We start from the raw sequence: 17,243 nt of genomic DNA, 5'->3' as shown, positions 1-17,243 counted from the left end.
ACAACCATTTTGAAATGATTGAATCAACAAATGTTCGATTACTACTATATAATCCAAAATAAAACAACACCTACCTCGAATTCGCCATTTTCAAGTTATTTTATCCGAATTTGAAGCGTACAGGTAACGTAATAACCTCCAGTTTGTAAGTTTTCATTTGTCTGATGTCATGTTTACCCATGACGTCTTTGCGCCAAAATCATTCATGAAGTTTCGCGGATTTTTTTTTTATTCATCAAATTTAGACATTTTTCCAAGTTTTATCGTATTATTTCTTTTTGAAATGCATTAGAGTTCGAATAACAGTACAGTACTGTAGTTGAAGAGTTGCCACCATCAATTTTGATTTGACGGTCGCAAATCTCCGTTTTACTGTCTCCGTAGCATCGCCAGTAAAACTGCATTTGCGACCGTCAAATCTACAATTGACGGTGGCAACTCTTCAACTACAGTACTGTTATTACTTAAATGGCAGCAGTCCTTTTGCGCCAATTACTGTTTTTCAAGGGTATCATTTGCGCCAAATTTTTTTTTCCAAATGTGTCAATTGCGCCAATATTAGGAACTCTTTTGTGCCAATTTACCTGTACAGATATCTATCATAAATATTTATGTTTAATATATATTTACTTTTATTTTTGACTTAAAAATTATCATATTTACGGAGATATTTCACTATGAAGATGAGCATCTGTAGAGAAATAACTTAAAATGCATTAGACATTCAATGTAGAGAGAGAATAAAATTTATTGCTTTGCTGAATATTTGATAAAGAAATGCAAAAAGAGAGGAAAATGGAAACTTTTTCTGATTATGTTTTCAGGGGCGGATCCAGCTATTTTAAAAAGGGGGGTTCCCAACCCAGAGTAAAGGGGGGGGGGGGGGTTCCAACTATATGCTCCCATTTAAATGCATTGATCGTCCAAAAAAAAGGGGGTTCCGACCCCCGGAACCCCCCCTGGATTTGCCACTGGTTAGGCAAAACTGATTGATTTAACACTAAATTTAATATGTAGTCAATCTGGAATACAGATATATGGTATCTGTCATAGTGATAGCTGGTTGGTAATATGGTGTGTTACTTACAGATTATTACATGGCTAAAGCCCTCTGGCTTGATATGGGAGTCTAGGGCTGATACCAGGGCCATATGGAAAATGACATGTAATAATCTATTTATCACATATTTTCAAGCAAGAGAAAAAGAATAGCATAAACCAAATTATGTGATATTTCATCACATATTCAAAAAGACATTTAACGAAAAAAATTAAAAATATGTATCACCATGATCACTGTGAGTTAAAAAAAAATTTGTATCTCAGTAGGTAAGCAACGTTTTGGGATAAGATTACGAAATAATTAACAATAAATATATTAATTCTTAGAATTGCAAATATTAAACGACTTAAAGTTAAAGTGTTACATTATCAAAGTTAAAAATGCTTGATAGGAAGAATACCATATCGCTACTCATTCCAGTGTGGCGTCAAATTTTGACGTCTAAATTCTTTATGACGTCAAAATTTTACGGGAACTTTTGTGATTTTCACTATTGATTTTTACTTTTTTCTACTACAGAAGATTCGTAAATTTCTAAATTTCTTTTCATTGTGTTCTCATTTTTCATTTTTTGTATGAATTTACATGCATCATCATTTGATCTGTGAGAAAACTCTCCTGGTCGTTTTGCTGCTTTGGCTGACAACTTGTTTACAAATAAATTTTGATTGACAGGAAACAGGAAGTTAAACTCGGGGGGGGGGGGGGGGGGGCTTGATATGGACTTTGAGGGCTGATATCGATATCGGCCCCGAGGGCTAATAACCAACCTTGACTTCCAGCTATTATTGGCCATGCAAAAACGTACATATCAGTATAAAATATGTGATAATTAATAATAAAAGTAAAAAGTAGAAACAAGAAGTGAAGATCTTCATAAGCAGTTATTATACATGTAGGTATTCAATTTACCTGTACATATTGATTCTTGTTTATCATGTTTATTAAATATTTAATTTAAACACAATAAATTTCTTGTTAATAATAATTGCAAATATTGGATTAACAAGGTTGCAAAAAACTATGTGAGATAACTCAATATAATGTAATTATAATTCATTTCATTATAAATTATAAATTCATATGCTGTTTCATTTGTTCTCTTTTATAGGTCTTAAACTTAGTTCACAACAAATAATTTTTGAACTCTTTCTAGACTTTTTTGTTACCTGATTATGATGCATGACAACAGTAGACACCTCTAATTCTGCTCCTCCAGAGGCCCTGGTGGCCTGTAGTTTGGCGACCAACCATTCTATTGCTGCTTGTTTAGAAGAAGTTGAAAACTGTATAATAACAAGAGGCTGGAAATCACTAGATGATGTCTTTCCCAATGACACACTTTGTATTCTCTCTGTAGCCATGTTTACACAACTTTCCACCTGCAAATATAATGGTTAAAATCTTGTATACATGTATGCAAATACCTGTTAAAATAAGAAAACCATAAAAGCTTATTAGACCAGTCATTTTGCAAACCCACCCAATTAATTAATAAAAGGAGATGTGGAGTATACATTGTATTAGATCACTATGCAAAAACGATGACAACGTAATAACAATATACAACCAATTTTTTTTTAATTTTTGCGGTCGTATAATACTTATTTCTCCTAAATCATAAAACAATTCTACTGAAATCACCTAAAAACATGTTAATGTAATGCATTCAATTACCAGTCAGGGGTACTACATCAAGTGATTTCAGAATCACATTATTCAGTGATTTTGGGTGTGATAAATTCAAATTTTCACAAAAACAGACACAGACTTTTTAAATTCACCAAAATTTTATTGGTTCAAAGACTAGGATTCCATTTAGAGAACAACTATCTAATACATGCAGAAATTATCATTTCATGGATGCCTGTTTTTTTTAAGTTTATTTAAAATATATATGCATAATCTATAATAATTTGAAGCAGAGACATATAATACAATATGTATGTATATATGTTTCTGTTTGAAGATAATTATATAAGTGTAAAGAAGATCCATCGGGTTCATTGAAATTCTGTTAGTATTTGAGTAGTTAAAGAATGTTTGATTACAGAAAAATTCCTAAAGGGTACTTTTTAAAGCTTTAGGCTCTAACTTACTGCCCAATCCCACTGCTAAAGTTAATATACAAAGAGAAAAGAATAATTGATAGAAGAAAAATTTGTCAAAATATGAAAAATTAAAGAAAATAGCAAATCAAAATCATAAGAAATACCAACATCACTTAAATGTCAGGGTGATAACTGAATTTACCAAATCATTTAAGTAGGTGATAATAAAATCACTAGTTCAAGCCATACCCCTGACTTTTTAAAGAGATTTACATAACATATTTTTAAGTGGACAATTTTTTTTTTTTATATATTCAATCTATTACAAGAAAAGGAACATTTTATATAACCAATTTAATAAGGTTCAAAAGGGGTGTATAGAGAATAAGGAAAGAGAACATTGATTAATACAAAGAACTTCAATCCACAAGTCAATCACAATACAATTTCTCTTTAATAAAGCCCTATCTTTATAGTATATTTAATATAGTTACAAGAAAAATAAATAGATCTAATTCATATTGACTTTAAGAAATTGTCCAACATCATTGAGGACATGACTGTCTTCACCGCTTAATATATAAATAATTATAACTGATTTTTCACTTATTGTTTAGTATAGAAGATTTTTGAATTTTTTTACAAACATCTTAATTAAATAATAGCTTTCAGAGTTAAATTTTTCTCATGAAATTAATCAAATTTAGTGCCATTTTTAGTTTAGTGTCCAAGTTAAGTTATATTATGAACTCAAAGTAGTAAATTATTGACTGTAAAAATATTTAATAAAGTAACTGAATGAATTAATTTATTAAATTGTTTTTAAGTATGAATAATTCAGTACTGCTTCGTCCCTCCCCTAAATCGACACAAAATACAAAATATCATAAGTTGTGTAGGCAATTTGAAATTAATATTTAAAATGTTTAAGTTAGGAAAATATAAAGTTACAACAATATTATCTTTTTCTTCAGTTTAAATATCATTTTACAATTTAAAATTCATCAATAGCCCCTTCGAATTAAAAATATAATTGCATTGAAAAGGAAATTTAATATCAGTCCATGTTTCTTTCAATGCAATTGACAATCTTTCACTGAATATACAATAGCAAAACATATTATGTGTCAGAATTGCTATAAATCACCTTGTCAAACTATATAGCTATCAAATAGGACTGTTACGTTGTATATCTAGCTGTAAATGCAACCAGTTGTGCGCCTTACCTGTTTGTTTACATATTTCGAGTGCACGTGGGAATGCATCCAAAAGTTAAACTTACAGATCAAATTATCAATTGGTATTCAGTGATCGGTCATCAAAGCGGTTCACATTCCAGCCAAATTAAAATCGTAGGTGTCATCACATTACGAGATGAAATCCGGAAAAAGTCACAGGTGAGCGATTCGTCACTCAGGTATGACATTTAACTGGGACATTAAAGTAAATATGGCTGACTAAAATTGATAACGGTAACACTGTGAAACGAGCAAAATCACATAGAAAATTTACTTCATTTGAAACTTTCGGGATTACCAAACATGAATTATTCATTATGAAGAGGAAGAAAACATTTGCTGGTGAGTTTAACACCAGTTAAATACAGTGAAATGTACAAAGTTTACCGTATCACAGTATAAACAGACCATTGGTGCAGAATATCGTCTCTTACCAAACTCTCCAATTACACCTTCCATGTAAACAAACTTTTAAAACTATTACAAAAATTGACCATCAGACAAAAATAACAAAATAACAAAGCTATACAACAAAATACAGCGAAATGATTTGAAAATGGAATTAAAATCAAGTTCCTCGGTCCCAATCTTAACATTGTATGTACATAGTTTAGTATGGTGTTCATTATCACTGAACCAGTATATATTTGTTTAGGGGCCAGCTGAAGGACGCCTCCGGGTGCGAGAATTTCTCGTTGCATTGAAGACCTGTTGGTGACCTTCTGCTGTTGTCTGCTCTATTGTCGGGTTGTTGTCTCTTTGGCACATTCCCCATTTCATTCTCATGTTTATTTTTATATACAGGGGGGGGTAGGAGGGGTCCTGATCCCGAAATCCCGGGCTTAAAAACACAAAATCCCGAGGTCCCGATTTAAAAAAATCTAAATCCAGAAGTCCCGAAATTAGGAAAATAAGAATTCCCGGATCCCGAAAGGGTCAATCACGAAATCCCAAGCTTAAAAACACCCGATCCCGCAGTCCCGATATAGGTCCTATCCCCCCTCATACATGTACATTTACCACAATAGGAGGGGGCCTTTAAGCATCATGTTAATGTAATGGGATGCTATATTTCTTTATGTGATACTATCTGAAGTGGTTTTCTTATAGATAATATTATGGATGTGATGCTTTAATTTTTAGAAACAAGATGGTATTTCAAATTTCCCTGTTTACCAGGATACTAAATGAAATATCTTGGGAAAACACTGACTAGGGTAAGAAAACATATGAATGAGGGCCTAATTTGTGTACAAAATAATGATAAAAAACAAATATGTTGAACAGCAACAAACGACAACCACTGAATTACAGGCACCTGACTTGGGACAGCCACATTCTTTATTCAAATATAGATATATATATATATATATATATATATATACAAAATGTAGGAAGATGTGGTAAGAGTGTCAATGAGACAACTTTCCATCCAAGTCACAATTATAAAGGTAAACCATTATGGGTTAAGGTACGGTCTTCAACACGGACCCTAGGCTCACACCGAACAGCAAGTTATAAAGGGCCCCAAAAATAAATTACTAGTGTAAAACCATTTAAACTAGTAAAACCATTCAAACAGGAAAACCAACGATCTTATCTATATTCTAATATGAAGTGCTTCTTTGGCTTTATAAATAAACCCATGTTCTAAATCCAATAAAAAAAATTTTCACATGCATACTATTACATGTATATTGAATACTGCAAAATAATGAATTTTATCAAATTGGCATGCATTTAATATATTTCATTAACTTAAAACACTTCCAAACTTTTAAATTATGCACATGTTGTTACTGATATTCATATGATGAAGACATAATTTTTCAATCAGTTTAATTGAAGTCCGGAGCTGGCATGTCAGTTAACTGCTAGTAGTCTGATGTTATTTATGTATTATTGTCATTTTGTTTATTTTCTTTGGTTACATCTCCTGACATCAGACTCAGACTTCTCTTGAACTGAATTTTAATGTGCGTATTGTTATGCGTTTACTTTTCTGCATTGGCTTAGAGGTATAGGGGGAGGGTTGAGATCTCACAAGCATGTTTAACCCCGCTGCATTTTTGTGCCTGTCCTAAGTCAGGAGCCTCTGGCCTTTGTTAGTCTTGTATTATTTTAACTTTCATTACTTGTTCATTATCACTGAACCGGTATACATTTGTTTAGGGGCCAGCTGAAGGACGCCTCCGGGTGCGAGAATTTCTTGTTGCATTGAAGACCTGTTGGTGACCTTCTGCTGTTGTCTGCTTTATGGTCAGGTTGTTGTCTCTTTGGTACATTCCCCATTTCCATTCTCAATTTTACAAATCATTTATTATGACTGTAATGTGAATGCATTCCAAAATTGACACATTTGACCTAGACACGACAACCGTTCATGCTGGCTGTTCAAAAACTCCTACCTCTGAAAAATCACATTGCCAGCTGTTTGCTTCTTTACAAACAAAAAAGGGAGGTTCATGGCAGAGCCTTCACAATCGCCTTTACCCTTACACACATCTGACATAGGAATTACCTTACCGGTAATTGTCCTAATCAGAATCGAAATAATTGATGCAAGCTATACTTAATTGTAGTTTTAACATGGGTAGGCATTATATTCATGATTATTTTTGCCCGAGCGATAGTGAGGGCTAAAATAACACGAATATAATGCCTACCCATGTTAAAACTACAATAAAGTATAGCTCGCATCAATTATTTCCTAATAAAAAATGAGAAACACTTAGGAACCACATAAACAGACGACAACCACTAAACATTACATTCCTGACTTAGTTAGGACAGGTGCAAACAATTGTACAGATTGTGGCGAAGTTGAACTACTTTGAAGGTGCCAACCATACCCTTTACTGGGACAGTGGTATAACAGTACAAAATAAGAAAAAACTATGCAAATCATTTGAAAAATTCTAACTTTAATATCATGCATATGCATATATACCAAGGGTCCAGAAACGGTCATATATGCCAGACATGACCGATTTGGAAACTCAAAAGTCCTACATCATTTATTGGGATTTAGGTCAAATTTTATTTTTCAACAGAAATAATTTCGGTCATTTCGTTGAGATTGAGTTTCAAATCGCCATTTTAAACATATTTTTGTTTTGTTATCGATTTTATGTAATTAAACTGCCACTCCAGTAAAGTGTTATAATCCTGAGGGCCCTCCTAATAACTATATTAATGCCTCGGGGAGCTATTGGCTAATGATCGCTAATCTCTTTACCTGTGTTTTTAATTCACACCTGGCTATTAATCACAAGCTCCGAACTAATATTATAAAGAAATTAAAATTCAATACCAACTGTCTTCATTATTTAATTCCTTTTCAGCTAAGACAATTGTCAATTAAGATTTAAAATAAAATTAAAACATGATTTAATTTACGTAGAAAAAAGATTTTTTTCACTACTAACACACGTGCTTTGTTTACTATGATACGCATGCCTAGAATTCTCTTCCGCAGATTTGACACTAAATCGTAAATTTAAAATGATTTCTTGCTGAATAAAGCAAGTGCAACTATTTTCATTAATATTCTTACACTATTAAAGGTAAAATATTAAAAACACGATGTTTTCCTGTGAATTTGATAAACAAAACTAATCCCGGGAATAAGTCCGGAATTGTTCGTTTTAGTATTGTCGCATTACATCCGGTTTAAATTTCGACTTCAGAATCGAAAGAAACGTAAGCGATGAGTGAGAAAATTACGATTTTGAGTCATTAAAATCATTTTATTCTTAAACTGTTGCCTTCCCTTAATTGCTCTTGATGCAACAGTTAAACAAGTTCGTTGATGCTACGAGTAGGAGCATACTCATGCAGTAATGAGATTTTGACAATCTGTTTTTGAAAAGGGGCACCAATGACCGAAATTAGGTGAAAAAATTTCCGGATCCTTGATATATACATGTATCAACAATCATTTAGGGAATTTGCATTATAGAATCATTGAGAATTGATAAAGAATATAACCTATGGTAAACAAAAAAATAATAATAGATTTTTTTCAATTGTAGATAAAAAATGATTGACCGTTACATCTATGCTCTCACCATATTGCTAGTTACAAGTGCGATTCTTGTTACTGGATGCCCTACTACATGTACAGTACAGGTAGGGACTTATTTTTATGGATGCCTTAATCCGTCTAGATGTCAGACTGGTCGGACAGTTGTCCCAGTGTAATAAACACCTGCTGTGCAATATCCAAGTGGAAGGTCGTAAATCAATCTGTACCAGCTTGATTAGAATTAAATTTTACCTGTACAGATATATTAGTATTTATGGAGGATAGATAAATGTAAAATATTGTATTGTATTCAAAGAGAAAGAATTAAAATTAAAATTAAAATTAAATATAAAAAATAAAATTAAAATTAAATATAAGAATAAAAATTAAAATTAAATATAATTTTATTTTTTTTATAATTTGAAAATGAAATAAAGACGATTTTTAACAATATATTGTGTTGCCAATTATTTCAATAGTTTTGTGCCAATAAACTATTTTGTATTTGTATTTGTAAACCGTAAATATTTCATCTAATTCAAAATAATAAGCCTAATAACAACCAAGACTGTTTTCAATAGAAGTTTAAATCAAATTGTTGAGACTTCAATCCCGTAAATTATACGAGTTTTCGTTGATGGTTATATTATTTCCCGCTTTTAACGTCCTGTTCCTTCATATGTTATTATAAGAAACTCAATTTTAAGTATAAGGCCAACATATCGTATTTATGAAATATGTATAGGCATTGTGAATTAAGTTATTTTCCTTTTGATACAACTTTCCCCGTCGGAGCCTCTACATCTATTCACACCTGTCAATCATTTCTCGCAAGTGAAACATTTTGGTCAGACAGATCACTCGTGCTTTATTGTTTTGACATATTTCCCGTTAATCTCTTGGAAAGTCAAAAATTGTTTTCCCTTAATACAATATTTATAACGCCGAGATCATATTTCGATTCCTATTTTTTTTATTTTATTTAAAATTGTTGACACTCAGATATAAATATGCCTTTCTATTTTCATGTCTGAAATATTTTATGAAAATCGCCGGTGTTATAAATATATTTTACAAATTGTATCAAATCGATACACGAAAATCAAAGTTTAACCTTATATAGTTTATTGACTAAATGCACATTTATACCCCAATGGGGTTGAAGGCTAGTCGTACTAGTCATGATCAGCTGTCTTTACTTTTTCGTCGTACTTCTAGTCATTCTAAAGCTCGCGCAGTCAGTATGATTTTTTAAATCGATGTTGTATTATTTCCGAAGTTTAAAGGAGGTCTCCAAATAGATTATTTAAATGGGAATCCGGGAAATGACTGATAAAAATAAAACAAAAAATAGTTAAAGAAGACTAAATCGTGTTTTGATTATACATGTATGTAAATCGATTAAATTTCTATTCTGGTAAATCGATCAAGAGCCTCAAAACTAAAACACAATACTGTCAATCATTCCACATCAAATTTAATCATGAATGAATTTTCCCACGGTCGGTCAGTAAGGTCACCTGTGTTTACTGTTACGACATTTCCCGCCATATAAAAATCTCGTGCAGTGGACAAAATCGATCTTAATATCTTTTATTAGTATTCAATATTATTGCGAGTGGAGTCAAGTTAAAGTTCAACCACGTGCACACGCTGTTGATCACTGATATGTGTATCATGGAATTGTCTTTTCACGGCAATTTTTTCTTTTAGATTGCTATAAAAAATATAACATACAAGTTTCCCTTTTTACATGGATTGTGCGTAAATTAATATTATGCAATTAAGTTCGGGATTTTGGGATTAACCCTTTCGGGATCTGGGAATTCTTTTTTCGCGATGTCGGGATTTAAATTTATTTAAATTCGGGACCTTGGGACTTCGTGTTTTTAAGCCCGGGATTTCGAGATCCGGACCCATTTTACCCCCTACCCCCAAATGCAGATCAATTATATTAATTTAGCATAATGAACAAACACGGAAATCTTAAAATAAACTTATGCCCAGGAAGAACCAATATTTTCTTCTAGTGTTATTATTTGCGTTCTATTTTAGTCATACATCACCAACTTTCGGACAATATTTGTTTACAGTAAAAAGTAAAAACTACAAAGAATCATCAAGCTACTAATAATATACAAGTGTTGCTCACTGTAATTATTTTTATCTCGGAACTGACACAACAGACTGAATATTAAATACAAATTATAGAAATATTTTGCATGTGACCGCGTCAAACTAAAACGTATGCAGCAGCACTTGAGACAGCATTCTGCTAATCAATGGATTTACGTGGAAAATAAATCAGTAAATTAAAAATAACCGTAAGCTTCAAGAAATAGAATACATGTAAAAATATATATGTTTAAAAAATTTATGCAAACAAATAAGAAAAAGATACAAAAAAAAAAAAAAAAACCGAAAAGGAACATAAAATAAAAATAATTTTTAGGAACAAAGAAAATAAATATTAACAGTTGAAATATCAAAACCATAATTAACAAAAATAGGCTATTTTTATTAAACAAAGTTTTCTCCAGTACTTCACCTGTAAAAATATTTTATGTCAAATACGATGTAGAACTAATATAATCAATAAAGTGACTGAGAGGTTAAAATTACAGGTAATCTTATTCTGAAATCAGTGAACCGTAATTCTAGCAACACGGATTAAGATGAAAGGACCATTCACACCTGGATCTGTTGTTTAATGAACATACTACCTACCATAAAAATGTCGGATTATTCATATCCGACTAGACGGACTAAGGCATCCATAAAAATAAGTCCCTACCCGTACTGTACGTGTATAAGAGAGGATGGTAAAGAAAAAGTAATTTGTAGTAGTGGTGGAAGTCTACAAACCATCATTTCAACTTTAGACTCATCAACAAGTTACCTTGAAGTTATTTCAACAACAGTTAATTCTCTATCTCCAACAGATTTCAGTGGGATAACTGCCACTAGCTTGACAACTCTCATCTTACGAAATTGTTATATTAGTAACATTTATGACAATACTTTTGAACTTCTTCCAAATGTAGTAAATTTGAATCTGACCCATAACAGTATTAGTACAATTTCTACAAATGCACTTGCCGGATTGTCAAAGCTGCGATCGCTGGATTTGTCTTCCAATAGGATCTCTAAACTTGGAGAACAGTTACTTCCCTTGGTTTATTTGCAAACATTAGATCTTGGTGAAAATTTACTCACAGACTTAAATTCAGGTGTTTTCAGAACATTGACTCATTTGCAGACTTTAACACTCAATGGAAATAAGCTGGAAAATTTGCATGGAGATGGTCTTAAAGGACTTGGATCTTTAAAACAGTTGAATTTGAGGCATTGTGATTTGACAGCTATACCTAGTGATTTATTTGCAAATTCCAGAGTAGTTCAAATTTTAGATATAGGATTCAATAGAATAGTTTTACTTCCATCATCAGAAGTTTTTGTTCAAAAGTCCCCATATCTGAATACACTCATTGCCGATGGAAACTACATAGAATCATTAAACAGAGACCAGTTTTCTAATATGCACATGGCCAAGTTGAGTCTAGCTAAAAATAGAATTCAAAAAATACAATATGGTGTATTTGATCACTTTGATGTTCAAGATTTAGATTTATCTGAAAATGTTATTACCAGTATTCACAGAAACGCTTTTAGTCAGATAGCTTTACAATTGACAAAACTGAATTTAGCTGGAAATCCTTTAGGAATAATTCCAGAGGGTTGTTTAAATAGCCTATACAGGCTGCAACATTTGAATTTATCAATGTGTGCATTGAACCGTTTAGATATTGATGAATTTGATAAACTACAGAGGCTAGAAACTCTGGACCTATCAAGGAATAGAATTCCATATGCTCCACACCCGGTTTTGGATTCTTTTAATCGTATGTCACAAGTGAACATAGAACAAAATGCTTGGCATTGTGATTGCCACATACTTCCATTTAGAAGATGGCTTTCAACATCAAATGTTGGAAATATGTATTGCAGTTCAATATATTCTCTTGAATGCAGACGTCCTAAATGTTCATCCCCTCCAATATTAGCAGGTCAAATAATAAAACTCACAGATGAAAGAGATTTAAAATGTGAAAAAGTACTTGAAAGCTCACCGCTAAAAAAATCTCAAGTAATTGGAATATCTGTAGGGTGCATAATCTGTTTAATCATTATCATAGCTATCATTATAATATGTATACGCCATTCCCAAGGGAAGATAAGTCTGTCATGTAACGATTCTCAAATCAGTAGCACAGAACTTGGTGACAAAGACAGGTCAACAAAACCATTCCATGACCCAGAAGTAGGATCACTTGATGAGTCTGATAAAAGTTTTGTTGTCCGTAATTTTTTTCATTCAATGGTACCAAATCCTAGTGCCGTTTCTCGTGGTTCTCCTGAAATGTCACGTAAAGAACTTGATGTATCCCATAGATCCCGATCATATTCAACATTAAACAGTGTAGGTTATAATCCATTTGGGAGAGAATCTGCAGTGTAGCAGTTATAGTTTATAGATATATACTTAGATGTAATATTGTTGTGTACATTATAGATGTGTGCTATAAGGCAATGACTATTGTGTCCAAATTAAACAGTCTTACCCGTATTTAATTTATTAGGCAATGTTTCATTCACAAAAAACTGCATTCAACAATTAATGTCAACTGAGAAAATTTGGCAATACATGCATTGTAATAATGGTTGATGTTTAAAGAAATAAATACATTGCAGATCATGTATGTATATTCTCTCATGAATTTTATACAACTGGTACAAGTACTGTGTTAAAAAATGTTCTCTTTTAATAGTAAACAAGAATGTGTCCCCAGTACACGAATGCCCCACTCGCACTATCATTTTCTATGTTCAGTGGACCGTGAAATTGGGGTAAACCCTCTAATTTGGCATTAAAATTAAAAAGATCATATCATAGGGAACATGTATACTAAGTTTGAAGTCGATTGGACTTCAACTTCATCAAAAACTACCTTGACCAAAAACTTTAACCTGAAGCGGGACAGACGGACGGACGGACGAACGAACGGACGAACAGACGAACGGACGCACAGACCAGAAAACATAATGCCCCTCTACTATCGTAGGTGGGGCATAAAAAGAATAACTCAGTTAATGAACCAAAAGTTTAATGTCTTGCAGAAAATTCAATTATTGGTCCATATGAAAAAGGGGGATTAGATATGATAGATATAAGAAGTTATTTCACTGCTTTAAAAGATATGTAGGTTAAAAGACTAAGTAGCTGACTGTGAAGGAGGTTGGAAAATTATACCTCCGCTCTATTTTAATAATTTTGGGTCAAACTTGTTAGGGTTTCAAATAAACAGTGGGGATAAGCCAGACGAAATCCTTTAATAAAAACATTCCAGATTTTTATAAAAATATCCTACATATAGTTACAGTTTGTATATGAAACTTCAAATTAAAAAAAAAATATGCATGTTTTTTATAACTAAATGGCTAGTTTTAAAAAAGAGTAAAATAACTTTTAAGACAAAATTAAGACATTTGGTATTTGGTTATAAAACTTCTGATGAAGAATATTTTGACTTCAACTATTTCTTAACAATTGTTTTTTTTTTCAATTTACAAAACCTATTACATATCAGATCAAAAAACAAAAAATGTCAATGTTTTCTCAATTTTTCTTATTGAGTTCACTGTTCATTTCTGTTCAATAGAAGTATGTTTGACAATTAAAAGTAATGTTTTAGCAACCATAAGAAAACATATGAATAATTGTTTTGAGTGAAATTATGTATAATATATATTTGATGTTATATGATTTTTGAAAACTAATTATAATTACTTCCATGAGTGATTAGTGGAATGTAACGGGGAACATCAGAAGGAGCTTTGACTCCTGAAGGATATTGTAATGTAACATTAATTGAAATAAATATTTATTATTTTGTTAAAAAAGTCTTGCATATTTAGAACCTAATCCCTCATTTTTCAGAAAAAAATATATGAAAGAGGGTACAATTTTTGTGTTATCAACACCTACAGTTTTCAGACCATATCTCTAAAACTTCACAGGAATATTGTATACATGTATAAGTTGAAGTTGTACACATGTTATTATGGAACTGCTTGAAGATTTTTTTCTATTTTTTCCAGACATTGCAACTAAGCCGTTTTTCAGCAAAATTTATGTAATAAATGCAAAATTAACTCATAAATATTGCAACCTAACTAACTTTAACCATTTTGTTTGTTTTATTATTTAAATTTTAAAAGTGCATCTAAAGACTGCAACAACTCTTCATGTGACTTAATTTCTGATTGCTGAAAAAAGTGATTAATAGTATGTTAAATGTATTATTTTTAGTGAATTTACATTTATGCTATTTGATATGTCATGTTCCAGTATGTACTATGTTAATAGAAAGAATTAAGTGTATGGCCAATATTATTTGTTAACTTCTCTTTATGCTACTGGTATATTATCAGATTATTACTTGGCATTTTTCATATCGCACATATTATAAGCCCTAGGTTCAATATCAGCCCAAGAGCCGCATGACTCGAGGGCTGATAATACATGCGATATGAAAAATGACATGTCATTTTCTTTTTATCATATGCTTCAACAGTAGAGAAAAATAACAGATTCATATATTGATCCTTTTACATGGTTCCTGAAAAGAAATTCAAAGAGTAAAAAGTTCACGGACATCGGAACCAAAATTTGATACATTCTTTATGAAATCTTTCTATTATATGCCTCTACAGAGAGAAAAAAAATTTTTTTTAAATATGGATGAATTGACAAAAAAATAATCTAACAATATAAATTATGAACATTTTTTGGAAAAGTCAACTTTTTTTAAAGTAAATCTCTAAATTATGTTTCCGTGAAAATTTTTAAAAAATGCATTTATTCAATATTTTTTTTTATTATTATTTTACATAGTATACTTTCCAGTATTTAAATAATGGTTTTGTAAACTACTTTGTAATATTTTTCACTGAAAACGTAACATTGAGGTGTATTTACCGAAATTTGCTGAGTATCACCGGAATGCCATGCGATAACGTTACGGAAAGGCATGTGATAACAATCAAAGCATGTGATAAACTTTTCATATCAGCCCGCTAAGCACCAATTTCGAAAAAATATGGAATATACGTTAATTTAATGCTATTATCATACAGTAAAAATCATATGTTATTTAGTCTAAGTATATGATAAATATATATATATATATATACACAATATATAACATATTAAAACACATTTTTTTCAAACAAATATTTGGAAGGCATTTATGATTGGAATTCACAAACCAGTTAAAAGACAAAGAATTATATATTTGTTTATTTAGTCACAATTTTGTGGTAAATTGTTTTAATTTTCCCTTGAAATAAACAAAAATAATATCTTTAAATTTTAATTTTGGTTGAATTTAGTTATACTTTGTGATTATGTCAGTTTGAAGAGAACAGTTACAATGTATATGTTTAGTCAATGATATATGTATTTGGTATGCAGTTGTTTAAGCATTTCAATGGTGATTATTTGGTCCAGCCCGTCATTCATGGTCATGGACATAGACCAGAAAACATAATGCCCATATTAAAATGAGACATAAAAATAACTTTTACTCTGTAACTTGTAATTTTCACAACATAACCTGTTCAAACATTTACTTGAATTTTTGCTTACATATTATAAAATTAGCACCCTTATCTAAAAAGTATATTTGGTCATAAAATTAAAAAAATTGAATATTGTATGCAAAATATATTACTTTATCATGTTCATTGTAATGTATACATGTTGATGATATAAAGTATCATTAAAATTATATTTATTATGCATATCATGAATATTGCAATAAAAATGTTTTATAGAAAAATATTCATAAGACTTGTGTTTGTATGGACAAGATATCAAGATTTTGCAACCTTTTTATATTTACAAGAACTCATTATTTAGAAACAAGAGTGCACATGCTGAAATGTCTTGCCTTCTTTACTTACCTTTGATATCATGTTGGTTCTTAGCTTTACTACAGCTATCACATAAACTTGACATATATGTAATCAAAGAAAATAAGGTCAAAGGTCAGATAATTTTCTATCTACAATAACTCTTTATTTAGAAATAAGAGTGCACACACTGAAATGTCTCACTTTCTTTACTATCCATTGATATTATGTTTGTTCCAACTTCCAAATATAAAGCTATATAAAACTATCACATAAACTTAACATAATCCAAGAAAAAAGGTCAAAGGTCGGATAAACCAAACTGGAAATACATGTTCACATTCCATTCATTCCAAACACCAAAATATGCCTTACATACTGTATATACATGTAGTTGACCTATTGCATATCTAACAAATAAACTTAACCAGGGAAACTTAACATTGATCAATGAACCATGAAAAAGAGGGCAAGGTCAGATGAACATAGCCAACATATATAACTTACAATGTACAATCATTACATGCTTTAAATATAATTGTTGATATTTTGCATATAGTATCTAAAAAACAAACTTAACAAGGAAAACCTAAGATTGACCCATGAACCATGAAAATGTGGTCATGGTCAGATGATAATTGTCAGACAGATATACACCTTACAATTATTCCATACACCAAATATAGTTGATCTATTGCTAAAAGTATTAGAACCAGGTGCTCCACAGGATGCAGCTTTATACAACCGCAGAGGTCAAAACCCTTAACAGTTGGGGCAAATTTGGTCACAATATTTAAGCTTGATACTGTCTGATTTGGATTGTGATCAAATTTTTGACATAACATAGGTTTTTGTCACAAAATAAATGTGGTCAAAGATCTAACAAATCT

At 31.2% G+C, this 17,243-nt stretch overlaps 2 protein-coding genes across 9 annotated transcripts in view; one reads left to right on the top strand and one right to left on the bottom strand.

Annotated features, from left to right (window-relative positions):
- The window catches only part of LOC143079705 (anoctamin-10-like), a 65,376-nt gene that overhangs the window by 37,083 nt on the left and 11,050 nt on the right, over positions 1-17,243 (bottom strand). For 2 of the 5 annotated variants that reach the window (XM_076255214.1, XM_076255215.1), the window contains exon 2: positions 2,233-2,445. In XM_076255214.1, coding sequence (XP_076111329.1) covers positions 2,233-2,427 — 195 coding nt within the window. In that variant the 5' untranslated portion in view covers positions 2,428-2,445. Of the gene's footprint in view, positions 1-2,232; positions 2,446-4,340; positions 4,539-17,243 lie in introns of those variants that run through there. The other 3 variants (XM_076255213.1, XM_076255212.1, XM_076255211.1) reach the window with 3 other exon arrangements.
- Positions 4,301-16,282, top strand: LOC143079706 (CD180 antigen-like). Of its 4 annotated transcripts, none has more exons than XM_076255217.1 (3): positions 4,301-4,511; positions 8,387-8,476; positions 11,185-16,282. In XM_076255217.1, exons 2-3 carry the CDS (start codon positions 8,394-8,396, stop codon positions 12,896-12,898), a joined length of 1,797 nt encoding a protein of 598 aa, XP_076111332.1. In that variant the 5' UTR covers positions 4,301-4,511; positions 8,387-8,393; the 3' UTR covers positions 12,899-16,282. The 4 variants fall into 4 exon arrangements, with proteins under 4 accessions (XP_076111332.1, XP_076111333.1, XP_076111331.1 ...); XM_076255218.1 differs by having other exon boundaries at positions 4,301-4,531; XM_076255216.1 differs by lacking the exon at positions 4,301-4,511 and adding an exon at positions 4,540-4,694.

Source organism: Mytilus galloprovincialis, chromosome 6 (genome assembly GCF_965363235.1).
Source record: "Mytilus galloprovincialis chromosome 6, xbMytGall1.hap1.1, whole genome shotgun sequence".
In the NCBI taxonomy this organism is placed as follows: Eukaryota; Metazoa; Mollusca; class Bivalvia; order Mytilida; family Mytilidae; genus Mytilus; species Mytilus galloprovincialis.
Note: the sequence above shows the minus strand (reverse complement) of the source record. Positions and strands in the feature narration are given on the sequence as shown.